Source organism: Myxine glutinosa, chromosome 11 (assembly GCF_964187855.1).
Source record: "Myxine glutinosa chromosome 11, kmMyxGlut1.1, whole genome shotgun sequence".
Taxonomy (NCBI): domain Eukaryota; kingdom Metazoa; phylum Chordata; class Myxini; order Myxiniformes; family Myxinidae; genus Myxine; species Myxine glutinosa.
The window spans coordinates 7,258,878-7,274,139 of NC_136271.1; the positions used below are offsets into that span (position 1 = coordinate 7,258,878).

Below are 15,262 nucleotides of genomic sequence, written 5' to 3' on the forward strand. Positions count from 1 at the left end.
CTTCAATCGAAATGGGGCAGGGATGGACCTGGGCGGAGCGAAATGTGCTGGGACGGACGTGAGCACAGTGAAACTGGGCATGAATGGATCTGGGCGGAGCGAAATGGGGGCAGGGATGGATCTGGGCGGAGCGAAATGGGGGCAAGGATGGATCTGGGCGGAGCAAAATGGGGGCAAGGATGGATCTGGGCGGAGCGAAATGGGGCAGGGATGGATCTGGGCGGAGCGAAATGGGGCAGGGATGGATCTGGGCGGAGCGAAATGGGGCAGGGATGGACGTGGGTACAGTGAAACGGGGTGGTGCTTATCAGGGACTAACCGGGACGGATCTGGGGTGTTGGATGCCGCGGTTTTGTTCTCTGGACGGCGATGTGTGTTCGAATTTGACTGTTTCACGTCTGCGTACGAATCCATGAGCAAGAACGACACGATGTCCCAGTCCCTTCTGGCTTCTTGGAAACCGAAGGTGAGAAGGATCGTGGGACCATTGGGGGACTGCAGATTCCTCCCTCCCTTTCTGTCTTCTCTCCATCATCGCTATTCTTCCTTCTGTTTTACTTATTGACACTTTTACAACTTATTGTCGTTGGAGTCCATGGTTGTAATGTTTCCTTTCTGACAAGACAAAGAGGGGGGAAAAGGCTGTTTCCCGTCTGAATGCACATTTTAAACATTTGGTTGTTACATTACAACCTTTACATTACAAAGGTGTGTTGGTGACCTGGAATATGACAGCGAAATATCAGGCGTGGACGTGGTATTGTCATTGTTGTTACGTGTGACACGTCGTGGACCGTCTCCAAGGAGATGCCATTTTCTCAGTGATTTGTGACGTCAACCAGAACTTGTCATTTAAAAAACTCCAATAATTTTCTTTGTCTTTGAGAAAACTCCAATCACTTTCTTAGTCTTTGTCAAAACTCCAATCGTTTTCTTAGTCTTCATGAAAGCTCCAATCACGTTCTTTGTGTTTGTACAAACTCCGATCGTTTTCTTAGTCTTCATGAAAGCTCCAATCACGTTCTTTGTGTTTGTACAAACTCCGATCGTTTTCTTAGTCTTCATGAAAGCTCCAATCACGTTCTTTGTGTTTGTGCAAACTCCAATCGTTTTCTTAGTCTTCATGAAAGCTCCAATCACGTTCTTTGTGTTTGTACAAACTCCAATCGTTTTCTTAGTCTTCATGAAAGCTCCAATCACGTTCTTTGTGTTTGTGCAAACTCCGATCGTTTTCTTAGTCTTCATGAAAGCTCCAATCACGTTCTTTGTGTTTGTACAAACTCCGATCGTTTTCTTAGTCTTCATGAAAGCTCCAATCACGTTCTTTGTGTTTGTGCAAACTCCGATCGTTTTCTTAGTCTTCATGAAAGCTCCAATCACGTTCTTTGTGTTTGTACAAACTCCGATCTTTTTCTTAGTCTTCATGAAAGCTCCAATCACGTTCTTTGTGTTTGTGCAAACTCCGATCGTTTTCTTAGTCTTCATGAAAGCTCCAATCACGTTCTTTGTGTTTGTGCAAACTCCGATCGTTTTCTTAGTCTTCATGAAAGCTCCAATCACGTTCTTTGTGTTTGTACAAACTCCGATCGTTTTCTTAGTCTTCATGAAAGCTCCAATCACGTTCTTTGTGTTTGTGCAAACTCCAATCGTTTTCTTAGTCTTTGTGAAAACTCCAATCATTGTCTTCGTCTTTGTGCAAACTCCAATCATTGTCTTCGTCTTTGTGCAAACTCCAATCACTTTCTTAGTCTTTGTGAAAACTCCAATCATTGTCTTCGTCTTTGTGCAAACTCCAATCATTGTCTTCGTCTTTGTGCAAACTCCAATCATTGTCTTCGTCTTTGTGCAAACTCCAATCACTTTCTTAGTCTTTGTGAAAACTCCAATCATTGTCTTCGTCTTTGTGCAAACTCCAATCATTGTCTTCGTCTTTGTGCAAACTCCAATCACTTTCTTAGTCTTTGTGCAAACTCCAATCACTTTCTTAGTCTTTGTGCAAACTCCAATCACGTTCGTAGTCTTTGTGAAAACTCCAATCATTGTCTTCGTCTTTGTGCAAACTCCAATCACTTTCTTAGTCTTTGTGCAAACTCCAATCACTTTCTTAGTCTTCATGAAAGCTCCAATCACGTTCTTAGTCTTTGTGCAAACTCCAATCATTGTCTTCGTCTTTGTGCAAACTCCAATCATTGTCTTCGTCTTTGTGCAAACTCCAATCACTTTCTTAGTCTTTGTGCAAACTCCAATCACTTTCTTAGTCTTTGTACAAACTCCGATCACTTTATTAATCCTTGAGAAAACTCCAATCGTTTTCTTAGTCTTCATGAAAGCTCCAATCACGTTCTTTGTGTTTGTACAAACTCCGATCGTTTTCTTAGTCTTCATGAAAGCTCCAATCACGTTCTTTGTGTTTGTGCAAACTCCAATCGTTTTCTTAGTCTTCATGAAAGCTCCAATCACGTTCTTTGTGTTTGTGCAAACTCCAATCGTTTTCTTAGTCTTCATGAAAGCTCCAATCACTTTATTAATCTTTGAGAAAGCTCCAATCACGTTCTTAGTCTTTGTACAAATTCCAATCGTTTTCTTAGTCTTCATGAAAGCTCCAATCACTTTATTAATCTTTGTGAAAACTCCAATCACTTTCTTCGTCTTTGTACAAACTCCAATCACTTTCTTAGTCTTTGTGAAAACTCCAATCATTGTCTTCGTCTTTGTGCAAACTCCAATCACTTTTTTTTTTTTTTTTTTTTTTTTTTTTTTTGTATACAAGATCGAGGCTCGTGAAAGAGCGAACATTAATCACACAGAAAGACAAACAGACACATAAAACAAATAACATCGGGAGTGGTAGACAAGATGGGGAGAGAGGGGGAAGGACACAAACACAACATTTGAGAGCAGGGACCGAGAGACATGGAGACATCGAGAGATCTGTGGGAGGGAGAGGGCTTTGGGGGGGAGGCATGTGAAGGTGGGGAGGCATGTGAAGGGGGGGAGGCATGTGAAGGGGGGGGGGGGTGGGAGAGGTATAAACATATGGACACTGCCAGGATTTCCAGGAAATAAGTTGGAATTTCAAACAAGGTGGATCTGGGGTGAATTAGTGGGGGTAGAAAAGATCAAGGTTATGGATGGGGGAAGATAAGAGATGGTGGTGAACAGCTGTTTTAAAGACCTGGAGGGAGGAGAGGGATTGAAGGGAGTGTGGGAGTTTGTTCCACAGGCGGGAGAAAAGAGGAATGAAAGAGTGAAGGTGAGCAGAGAGCCGAGATTTCGGCAGTTTAACCATCAGAGGGTTGCTGGCAGATCTTGTGCGACCTGTAGGAATATTTGGGGGACAGAGCACAGAGAGAGCTGGGGGAGCAAGGCCGGAGAGGAGTCGGTAGAAGACAGAAAGACCACCTACCTGCCTGCGGTGAGTGAGTGAAAGGCCCTCAGAGATAGCTTCATCGCGGGAGATTCCAATGATTTTGAAAGCTTTGGATTCAACAGCGTGAAGCCGAGCCAGGTGTGAGGCAGGAGCACCAGCCCATAGGGGAGAACAGTATTCCATTGAGCTGCGGATGAAAGCCTTGTATGTGGTGAGGAGCTCAGGTGTGCCGAGGAAGGACTTCGCACGACGGAGGATGCCCAGTCGGCGACTGGCTTTGGAGGCCAGCTTGGAAATGTGGTTTTCCCAAGAAAGATCATGGCAGATAGTGAGACCCAAAAGCTTGAGTGACAGAACTTCTTGGAGAGGATTGTTGAGAAAGTAGATGGGAGGGTTGTCCAGTCGATCTTTTCGGAGAGACATAGTAAGAGAGTGAGATTTGGCAGGATTGAAAGACATGTTCCACTTGTTTGACCAGTCTGTGATTTTGTCCAGGTCTTCAGAGAGTGAGGAGGCTGCAGACTGCCGATCTGAGGGAAGAGGAATGGAGCGGCAGAGAGTGGAGTCATCAGCAAAGAGATAGAGAGGATTTTCCAGAGAGTCAGAGAGATCATTGATAAAGACCAGAAAAAGCACAGGGCCCAGCACACTTCCTTGGGGAACTCCAGCCTGAACAGGAAGGGGAGATGAGAGAAATCCATTCAGGGCCACACGTTGACTACGACCAGAGAGGAAGTCCGCAAGCCATGCATGGAGATTTCCATGGATACCATAGGAGGAGAGTTTGGTGAGCAGAGCTGGGTGCCAGACCGTATCAAAGGCCCTTGATATGTCAAGGGAGACAGCTCTGATTTCCTGTTTGGCATTGAGGACCTCCATCCATTGTTGAGACAGCAGAAGCAGCATGTCCAGAGTAGAGTGACCTGGTCTGAAACCAAATTGATGATCAGAGATCAAGCCATTGGAGAAGAGGAAAGATTTCATATCCGAAGCAATGATGGATTCCATGACTTTGCTGATAATTGGGAGCAGGCTGATTGGTCTGTAGTTGCAAGGATCTGTTTTTGCACCTTTTTTGTGTAAAGCGGTAATGTTAGCTGATTTCCAGGATGCTGGCAGATGACCTTGAGCAAAAGATAGGGTGAAAAGAACAGAGAGAGGGTGAGATAGAGCGGCAGAGCAGGATTTTAGGACCCGTGGGCTGATGCCGTCTGGTCCAGTTGCAGAATCAGAGTCGAGGTTTGACAAAAACTCCTCCACCTTGTCAGGAGAGAAGGACACAGAGTCCAGGAGCAGTTGGGTTCGACTGGGAAAGGTGTGAACAGAGAGAGATGGGTTTGGGACTAAGGATTTCGAGGCGAACACAGAGTTGAGGCATTCGGCTTTGTCACGTGCGATGTCAACTGTGTGGCCATTTGAGGTAAGGGAGGGGATGGAGGGGGAACAAACACCAGAAACGGATTTGACCAGACGCCACCAGGATTTGGAGGAAGGAGACAGGTTTGAGAGTTCATTCTTGAGTGAGGAGAGATAGTGCTTCCTGGCACTCCTGAGGGTAGACACACACTTGTTCCGAGCTTGGTGGAAGGAACTGAGATTTCCTTCAGTTGGATTAGCCTTCCAAGAGGCAAAGGCAAGTTGTTTCAGGGCAACTGCCTCACCACAAGATTCAGTGTACCATGGACGGGAGGAAGGGTAAGACAATTGAAGGCGAGATGGGATAAATCTGTGCATGAGAGAGATCAGTTTGCTTTGGAAGAATTCCCAGGAAGAATTGATGTCAGAGGCAGTGGAGATGGGAGACCAATCCAGACGATTGATGGCTGCTTGAAGACCGTCCCAGTCGGCCTGAGTGAAATGCCAGACTCGTCGACGCTGAGGAGGCTCTCTGAGAATGGCCAGAGAGATGTCCACTTTGACAAGCACATGATCAGAAGAACCGATTGGAGCAGAAGAAGAGCAGCAGACATTAGCAGGGAAGTTTGTCATAACCAAGTCTAGAAGAGAAGATACTCCATTGGCTGAGATCCGGGTCGGGAAATTGACAGATTGTGTCAATCCCAGTGAGTCACAGAAGTCCTTTGCTGAGGTGCCATGACTAGTGAGAGAGGAACCCACACCCAACCAGGTGGCATGATGACAGTTGAAGTCACCACATATGAGGAAGAGAGAGTTGGGATGAGTGGATAGAAGTTGGTCCATGTTGTCAGACATTGAAATGTAGATGGAGTCATCACTGTTTGGGGGACGGTACAGAACACATATGAACAAAAGGTGGGAGCGGAGAGGAAGCCGTAACCAGAGGTACTCCTGCGGGTGAGGAGGAAGGAGATCAGTGCAAGGAGAGTGAGGAAGAGAGTTTTTGACAAAGATAGCCACCCCACCACCAGGCCGAGGCTCAGGTCTATCATACCGGAGGAGGGAGTAACCAGGAAGAGATATTAAGGAATCAGAGACATCTTGAAGGAGGAAAGTCTCTGTTAAGCAGATCAAGTCTGGATTGTCAGAAGCAACCTGTATGGAGAGATCAGTCAGGTTTGAGCGAAGGCCCCGGATGTTTGAGGTCCATACCGTTAATGAAGAGAGAGGGGGAGCATCGGGTACAGGACAGGGGAGGGGAGGAGTAGGGTAAGATGAAGGATGAGAGGGGGAGGTAGCGAGAGCAGTTGATAGTGTTTCAGATGTTGCAGAAGAGTTCCAAGAAAGGGAAGGATGAGGAGGATGAAAGGTTTGCTGGTGAAGGGATGCGGCACAGTGAGGGGTTGTTTGAGGGGGGGCAGAGGAAAGTAGAAGGTTTGGGGGGGTGGAGGTATGAGATAGAAGGGAGACGAAGTGGGGAGGAGGCAGCTTGGAGGAGGAGGGGGGAGGAGAGAGAATTGGAGAGGAATGGTATGGGGGGAGAATTGAATGGGAGGGATTGGGGGGGAGTTTTGAAGGGGAGGAGTGAGGGGGGAGTTTAGGAGGGGAGGGGCAAGGGGGGAGTTTTGGAGGGAAGGGGAAAGGGGGGAGATCAGGAGTGGAAGGGCAAGGGGGGGGATTAGGAGGGGAGGGGCAAAGGGGAAGTTTAGGAGGGGAAGGGCAAGGGGGGAGTTCAGGAGTGGAGGGGCAAGGGGGGAGTTTAAGAGTGGTGGGGCAAGGGGGAAGTTTCGGAGTGTAGGTGCAAGGGGGGGGATTTGGATGGGAGGGGCAAGAGGGGAGTTTAGAAAGTGGATGATTAATGAAAGACGAACATTGATAACAAATTGGGTTTGTTGTGATTTTCAAGTTAGCAATCCGGTTCAGGATGATGGAGGAGGGATGGAATGAATGTGAATTTAGACCATGTAGTGAGGGAGACGTATAAGATATTGAATTTCTTTTTTTTGAAGTGGAATGAGTTGGAGAGGAAATTGAGAAAAGCCTTTTAAATAGGAAGAAAAACAGCGTGTTGTAATATACCACTGAATAAAAAACAGAAGGGGAAAGGTTAAACATATTTTAAAATATTTAAACAGAACTATGAACAATCTTATATGCACAAAAATACCAACGGGGGGAGAGCCGAGAGGGACCACCACGAGTCACGTGAACAGGGCAAACGGTGGATGGCAAGGAGATAATGGGGGTGGGGCGAACAGCACACCTGGACAGAAAATACAGGATGAGACAACAGTACACGTGGAGAAAAGAAAATAAATGTTTTTGTTTTTTTTTGGGGGGGGGGGGGGGGGGATTTAGAACGTTAGACAGTATTATGTTCGGGGTAGAAGGGAAAAAACCAAGAGCCAAGCAAAACACACTTAAGTTAACAAAACACCGACGGGGGTACAACTACAGTACAAGGCCACACACGAGGAGCAGAACACGATTAATTAATTACGAGTTACAGGAAATTCAAACCAAAACTAACTATAATCAAACAATATCACATGGACGATAAAATAACGAATTGAAATTTGACAATCTATCTGGGGAAATGGGGGAGAAACACGTGGTCGAAGAACGAACGAACGAATAAGAATGAATAAACGAATGAGCACAGAGAAGGTAGTCTTTATTTTTGTTTTTTTGAGTTGAGATTTACATAAGGAAGTAGGCTTTGGGGTGGAAAGACTGCGAAAACAGAGAACGAAAGTTATTGGATCACAAACGACAGGCGCTGAGAGAAAAACAAAGCCTCAAGGTTGTACAGTGTACACTGTACAAGACCTCGAGACGACACGAATTAACGCGATTTTAAATACAGGTATGAAAGATTTGCACCGAAAATCTTTGACGGGACAATATACGTACATACACCATAAAAGAAATACAGTTATAACGAAAATACAAATTGGAACAATGACTTAACTTCGATTTCGATGGAGAGCGTGGAGACCTGCGAAAAAACGAACCGTCGCCAGCAAGACCGGAAACGGAAGTGCCTTTCTTAGTCTTTGTGCAAACTCCAATCACTTTCTTAGTCTTTGTGAAAACTCCAATCACTTTCTTAGTCTTTGTGCAAACTCCAATCATTGTCTTCGTCTTTGTGCAAACTCCAATCATTGTCTTCGTCTTTGTGCAAACTCCAATCACTTTCTTAGTCTTTGTGCAAACTCCAATCACTTTCTTAGTCTTTGTGCAAACTCCAATCACGTTCGTAGTCTTTGTGAAAACTCCAATCATTGTCTTCGTCTTTGTGCAAACTCCAATCACTTTCTTAGTCTTTGTGCAAACTCCAATCACTTTCTTAGTCTTTGTGAAAACTCCAATCACGTTCGTAGTTTTTGTGAAAACTCCAATCACTTTCTTAGTGTTTATGCAAACTCCAATCATTGTCTTAGTGTTTATGCAAACTCCAATCATTGTCTTAGTGTTTCTGAAAACTCCAATCACTTTCTTAGTCTTTGTGCAAACTCCAATCACGTTCGTAGTCTTTGTGAAAACTCCAATCATTGTCTTCGTCTTTGTGCAAACTCCAATCATTGTCTTCGTCTTTGTGCAAACTCCAATCATTGTCTTCGTCTTTGTGCAAACTCCAATCACTTTCTTAGTCTTTGTACAAACTCCGATCACTTTATTAATCCTTGAGAAAACTCCAATCGTTTTCTTAGTCTTCATGAAAGCTCCAATCACGTTCTTTGTGTTTGTACAAACTCCGATCGTTTTCTTAGTCTTCATGAAAGCTCCAATCACGTTCTTTGTGTTTGTGCAAACTCCAATCGTTTTCTTAGTCTTCATGAAAGCTCCAATCACGTTCTTTGTGTTTGTGCAAACTCCAATCGTTTTCTTAGTCTTCATGAAAGCTCCAATCACTTTATTAATCTTTGAGAAAGCTCCAATCACGTTCTTAGTCTTTGTACAAATTCCAATCGTTTTCTTAGTCTTCATGAAAGCTCCAATCACTTTATTAATCTTTGTGAAAACTCCAATCACTTTCTTCGTCTTTGTGCAAACTCCAATCACTTTCTTAGTCTTTGTGAAAACTCCAATCATTGTCTTCGTCTTTGTGCAAACTCCAATCACTTTCTTAGTCTTTGTGCAAACTCCAATCACTTTCTTAGTCTTTGTGAAAACTCCAATCACTTTCTTAGTCTTTGTGCAAACTCCAATCATTGTCTTCGTCTTTGTGCAAACTCCAATCATTGTCTTCGTCTTTGTGCAAACTCCAATCACTTTCTTAGTCTTTGTGCAAACTCCAATCACTTTCTTAGTCTTTGTGCAAACTCCAATCACGTTCATAGTCTTTGTGAAAACTCCAATCATTGTCTTCGTCTTTGTGCAAACTCCAATCACGTTCGTAGTTTTTGTGAAAACTCCAATCACTTTCTTAGTGTTTATGCAAACTCCAATCATTGTCTTAGTGTTTATGCAAACTCCAATCATTGTCTTAGTGTTTCTGAAAACTCCAATCACTTTCTTAGTCTTTGTACAAATTCCAATCGTTTTCTTAGTCTTCATGAAAGCTCCAATCACGTTCTTGGTCTTTATGAAAACTCCAATCATTGTCTTAGTGTTTGTGAAAACTCCAATCACTTTATTCATCTTTGTGAAAACTCAAATCACTTTCTTAGTCTTTATGAAAGCTCCAATCACGTTCTTAGTCTTTGTGAAAACGCAAATCACTTTCTTAGTGTTTGTGAAAACTCCAATCACGTTCTTATTCTTTGTGAAAACTCCAATCACTTTCTTAGTCTTTATGAAAACTCCAATCACGGTCTTAGTGTTTATGAAAACTCCAATCACGTTCTTATTCTTTGTGAAAACTCCAATCACTTTCTTAGTCTTTGTGAAAACTCCAATCACTTTCTTAGTGTTTATGGAAACTCCAATCACTTTCTTAGTCTTTGTGAAAACTCCAATCACTTTCTTAGTGTTTATGAAAACTCCAATCACTTTCTTCGTGTTTGTGAAAACTCCAATCACTTTCTTAGTCTTTATGAAAACTCCAATCACTTTCTTAGTGTTTATGAAAACTCCAATCACTTTCTTAATCTTTGTGAAAACTCCAATCACTTTCTTAGTCTTTGTGAAAACTCCAATCACTTTCTTAGTGTTTATGAAAACTCCAATCACTTTCTTAGTCTTTGTGAAAACTCCAATCACTTTATTAGTCTTTGTGCAAACTCCAATCACTTTCTTAGTCTTTGTGAAAACTCCAATCACTTTCTTAGTCTTTATGAAAACGCCAATCACTTTCTTAGTCTTTGTGAAAACTACAATCACTTTCTTAGTCTTTATGAAAACGCCAATCACTTTCTTAGTCTTTGTGAAAACTCCAATCACTTTCTTTGTGTTTGTGCAAACTCCAATCACTTTCTTTGTCTTTATGAAAACTCCAATCACTTTCTTAGTCTTTGTGAAAACTCCACAGATATATGTATTTTATAGATTCACGTATTTTACTGACATAGATGTATTTTTATGGTATGTACTTTATAGACGCACTCACCTTCACAATACATCCTTTATGGAAATACTCACATTCTAACTGTACGCACACTACTTTTTCGAGCTACTCGGTTGAAGGAGGATAACATGTAATACTGGCTTCCACCAGGTGGCGTTTGTGGCCTCTGTTAGCATATTGTGCGCGGACAAACAGACAAACGGACCCAAATGCAATGTCCTCTCCTCTGGTGAGGGTAATAGTCATCACTTCTCTTATGGGTGTAAGACTTCTTATTCTTTCGCTCGTCGTTGAGGAAAGTACAAAAAGAAGAATCAAATGTACCATTTTGTAACTCCCCAATTTTTTCTTTACCCAACTGGGCTTCAGGTTTCTTTGCACCCAATTTGTTTGACTCTTAACTTGTTTATGCACTGTGTGCATTCATCACCGAATTGCTTTAAATCATCAACCTAATTTTGCGCTTACCATAGTCTACTAGCCTTGCTTTAGTGTTTATGTACATCACCTGCATTTCATTTCCTGTAATTGAAATATATATGATCAGTAACATACACATCCTCCGATGACGCTGTTTGGCTATGTCAGGTGATGCAAATGATGGGCAATGGTGACCATTACTTCCACCAAGAATCAACGTACAAGGACAAGGGATGAAGAGTCACAATTGTGAAAGTGACAGCAATGATTGAAAAATAACAAAAACATTATTAGATTGGGTCACTCGGTAGAGCGCATACCTCCGCCAGTCTGCCAGGCTGAACAGGTAACGTTTTGTATCCCACTGATAGGCTGGGTCTGGATTCGTACCTGAACCAATATCAGCAAAGTCATGGAATCCATCATTGCTTCGGATATGAAATCCTTCCTCTTCTCCAATGGCTTGATCTCCGATCATCAATTTGGATTCAGACCAGGTCACTCTACTCTGGACATGCTGCTTCTGCTGTCTCAACAATGGATGGAGGTCCTCAATGCCAAACAGGAAATCAGAGCTGTCTCCCTTGACATATCACGTGCCTTCGATACGGTCTGGCACCCAGCTCTGCTTACCAAACTCTCCTCCTATGGTATCCATGGAAATCTCCATGCATGGCTTGCGGACTTCCTCTCTGGTCGTAGACAACGTGTGGCCCTGAATGGATTTCTCTCATCTCCCCTTCCTGTTCAGGCTGGAGTTCCCCAAGGCAGTGTTCTGGGCCCTGTGCTTTTTGTGGTCTTTATCAATGATCTCTCCGACTCTCTGGAAAATCCTCTCTATCTCTTTGCTGATGACTCCACTCTCAGCCGCTCCATTCCTCTTCCCTCAGATCGGCAGTCTGCAGCCTCCTCGCTCTCTAAAGACCTGGACAAAATCACAGACTGGGCAAACAAGTGGAACATGTCTTTCAATCCTGACAAATCTCACACTCTTACTATGTCTCTCCGAAAAGATCGACTGGACAACCCTCCCATCTACTTTCTCAACAATCCTCTCCAAGAAGTTCTGTCGCTCAAGCTTTTGGGTCTCACTATCTGCTGTGATCTTTCTTGGGAAAACCACATTTCCAAGCTGGCCTCCAAAGCCAATCGCCGACTGGGCATCCTCCGTCGTGCGAAGTCCTTCCTCGGCACACCTGAGCTCCTCACCACATGCAAGGCTTTGATCCGCAGCTCAATGGAATACTGATCTCCCCCATGGGCCGGTGCTCCTGTCTCACACCTAGCTCGGCTTCACGCTGTTGAAACCAAAGCTTTCAGAATCATTGGAATCTCCCGTGATGAAGCTAACTCCGAGGGTCTTTCACTCACTCACCGCAGACAGGTAGGTGGTCTTTCTGTCTTCTACCGACTCCTCTCCGGCCTTGCTCCCCCAGCTCTCTCTGTGCTTTGTCCCCCAAATATTCCTACAGGTCGCACAAGATCTGCCAGCAACCCTGTGATGGTTAAACTGCCGAAATCTCGGCTCTCTGCTCACCTTCACTCTTTCATTCCTCTTTTCTCCCGCCTCTGGAACAAACTCCCACATTCCCTTCAATCCCACTCCTCCCTCCAGGTCTTTAAAACATCTGTTCACCACCATCGCTTATCTTTCCCCATCCAAAACCTTGATCTTTTCTACCCCCACTAATTCACCCCAGATCCACCTTGTTTGAAATCCCAACTTCTTTCCTGGAAGTCCTGGCAGTGTCCATATGTTTTATACCTCTCCCACCCCCCCCCCCCCTTCCCATGCCTGCCCCCCCCAAAGCCCTCTCCCTTCCACAGATCTCTCGATGTCCCTGCTCTCAGATGTTGTGTTTGTGTTCCTCCCCCTCTCGCCCCATCTTGTCTACCGCTCCCCATGTTATATGTTTTATGTGTCGGTTTGTCTTTCTGTGTGATTAATGTTAGCTCTTTCACGAGCCTCGATATTGTATACAAAAAAAAAAAGAAAAAAAAAAGATCGTAAATTTTAATCTTCATGAAATGGACAATTTGCTGTATCAATGGAAAACGTTTTGGGTGTTGGGGGGGGGGGGGGGGGGCGGATTTTGCAAGTATCGTGCTCCGCATGACGTCTTCATGTTTTCTATTGTTTGGCATTTTCCACAAGTTATGGAATATCCCTTCTTTTCTATACTTTGCCACATGACACACACTATGTATGAAGGGGCCTTTTCTATGCCCCTGGCATTTTCCACAAGATACAAGAAGGAGAGGGAGTGGCGACAACTTGCAATTTGACACCATTTTGTTTCCATCGAGCGCAGCACACTGAACCTGTGCCCATTGTGCGTGAAGCGTAATGTGTCCATTTTCTAATGAGAGTCTTTCTCTGGACCCAAAAGGAAGAAGCTATGACTTCATGGATAAGCAGCCAATTGGACAACATCGATTGAACCTTTAAGCATATCGCAGAAACCAGGACAAAATGAAGTGCAATGTGTGAGCGAAGGTTCACACTGATGATGAGTGCCTGATTCGAGGTGGACGGAGTGAGCAGAAGAAACACAGGTATGGTGACTCGTGCCAGAATGAGGCAATTTGAAGGAAGTGCAGGTAGGAAAGTGAAAGAGAGAAATGTAGGCACACGTGTCATGCGAGATGTACGATACATACCTGACATGTACACGTGTCATACCTTCTAGAGAGTAGAGAATTAGATAAGATAACAATTGTGAACGAAAAAAGGGAAAGAGCTTGGAAAGATTGATTGTGTGGCGACTTGCCAATGGTGATTATGGGTGGTTTGCCATTGTCTTCCCAGCAGTTAGTCAGGGCAGACATTCGGAATTTGGCCAAGGTGCCGGAAATAGCTCACCTAGTCTTCGTGAAGGACACCTGTTTGGGATCCATCTGATGGCTAACACACACATTGATGAATCAATCTGCCTATGAAACACTGGGATGACAGTTTATAGGTGGGTCTGGATTTGAAGCCAGGGGAGACACCTTAGAGGTGAGTGTGCGTACCTCTAGGTCATCCTGCCAGCCCTTCAAGCTGAATATTCCCTTTGTATTTTGACCCTTTGTATTTGTCAGTCAACCGTCCTCTTCTCCACACCTGTATCTATCCTCTGACACAATAGTTGTGCATCTTCTTCAGCAATCTCTCATGTGTGATGCTACCAAATGACGTTTAGACGTCCATCTAGATGTAGTGAAAGGTAATTTGGTTTCATTTTGAAATCCCCACCCCAACCCGCTCCCCTCCCCACAGACAAATCACCATCGGTCCATGCTGCTACATACTGTGGTGTACACATCCTGTATGATCATCGTCGGCTCGGCCTCGGCCGGCGTCGTCATAAATATGATGGAAAGGGAACTTCCGGGAGTGAAACACAGCAAGAATGTCTGCAACGACCCTTGCAGGTATGTTCAAACACCCAATCCAGCCTACACCTGCACGTTCAATTCAAATCTACCTTGGCATGTTTGATTGTCAGTTTGGATCTCTTCACATAATATGCTGTATTCAAACGTTTGGTTGACATGTTACTTGGTAAAAGATTATTGATTTAAAAAAACCCTGGTTACTACCAATATCATGGCATAAACGTGTGTGTGTGTGAGTGTGTGTGTGTGTGTGTGTGTGTGTGTGTGTGTGTGTGTGTGTGTGTGTGTGTGTGTGTGTGTGTGTGTGTGTGTGTGTGTGTGTGTGTGTGTGGGGTGTTTGGGGAAGAGCTAATGCCAGCAGACAAGACAACCCGCTAAACGCCCAGCACACAATGATCTAAGGAACAGCACACAATGATGGATCGCACACAAACAAGAGGTGTTTACACCTACAATAATACCCTGACTACACTGTCTATGAATTACATAGGCAGCTTTCTCAGCATCATATTTTACAAGACGTTGTGTCGACTAATAGGGTTGGCGGCAGGAAGGGCATCCGGCCATAAAACATTGCTTCAAAAACGGGACCACGGTGCCCGAAAAAGGCAAACCCCTGCTCTGCGGGGAAAAATGGCCTCTAAAGGTGGTTATTATATTTTACAAGACGTTACTTATTCTGATACATGCCTACCTAACCTACTCGAAACACACGGACCATGTTACACTTATTACAGTCGAGCTATGGATCCGTCCCCTTCCACATAACAATATACGATTATATATATATAAAGCGAAATGTCCATTTGTTTTGTTTGTTATCTTGCCAAAACGAAGTTTTTGCAAGATGTATTAGTCAGCTTGTATGTTTGTTTGTGGTTAATCATTTTTTTTTTCACGTTTAGATCACTCTGTAGACCACAGTTATTATTGGAAACTCCTGTAACTTCGCATATCAGAGTCCTATAGAGATACCCTTCAGCACACAAAATTTTGAAGGTCAAGGTCAAAGGTCAAGGTCACTTTGTGGTCAATCATGGAGGTCGACGAAACACTAATTTTTTGAGTAACTTTGATCGGATCGTCTCCAAACTTCATGGGAATCTAGTATATGGTCCGGCGCTCAGCTGATTAGTTTTTGGTGGCGATCGGCCTTGACCTTCATGGTTAGCGCTGGAGGTCGAAAATTATTGACCCCAAGGTCAAATTTTGAAATCGTAGGT

The 15,262-nt window shown here is 44.0% G+C and overlaps 1 protein-coding gene across 1 annotated transcript in view; it reads left to right on the forward strand.

Annotated features, from left to right (window-relative positions):
* Positions 1 to 276: 276 nt before the first annotated feature.
* Positions 277 to 15,262, forward strand: part of LOC137436387 (5'-3' exonuclease PLD3) — a 61,545-nt gene continuing 46,559 nt past the window's right edge. Inside the window, exons 1-2 of the mRNA XM_068130118.2 lie at positions 277 to 466; positions 13,921 to 14,075. Coding sequence (XP_067986219.1) covers positions 413 to 466; positions 13,921 to 14,075 — 209 coding nt within the window. The 5' untranslated portion in view covers positions 277 to 412. The remainder of the gene's footprint in view (positions 467 to 13,920; positions 14,076 to 15,262) is intronic.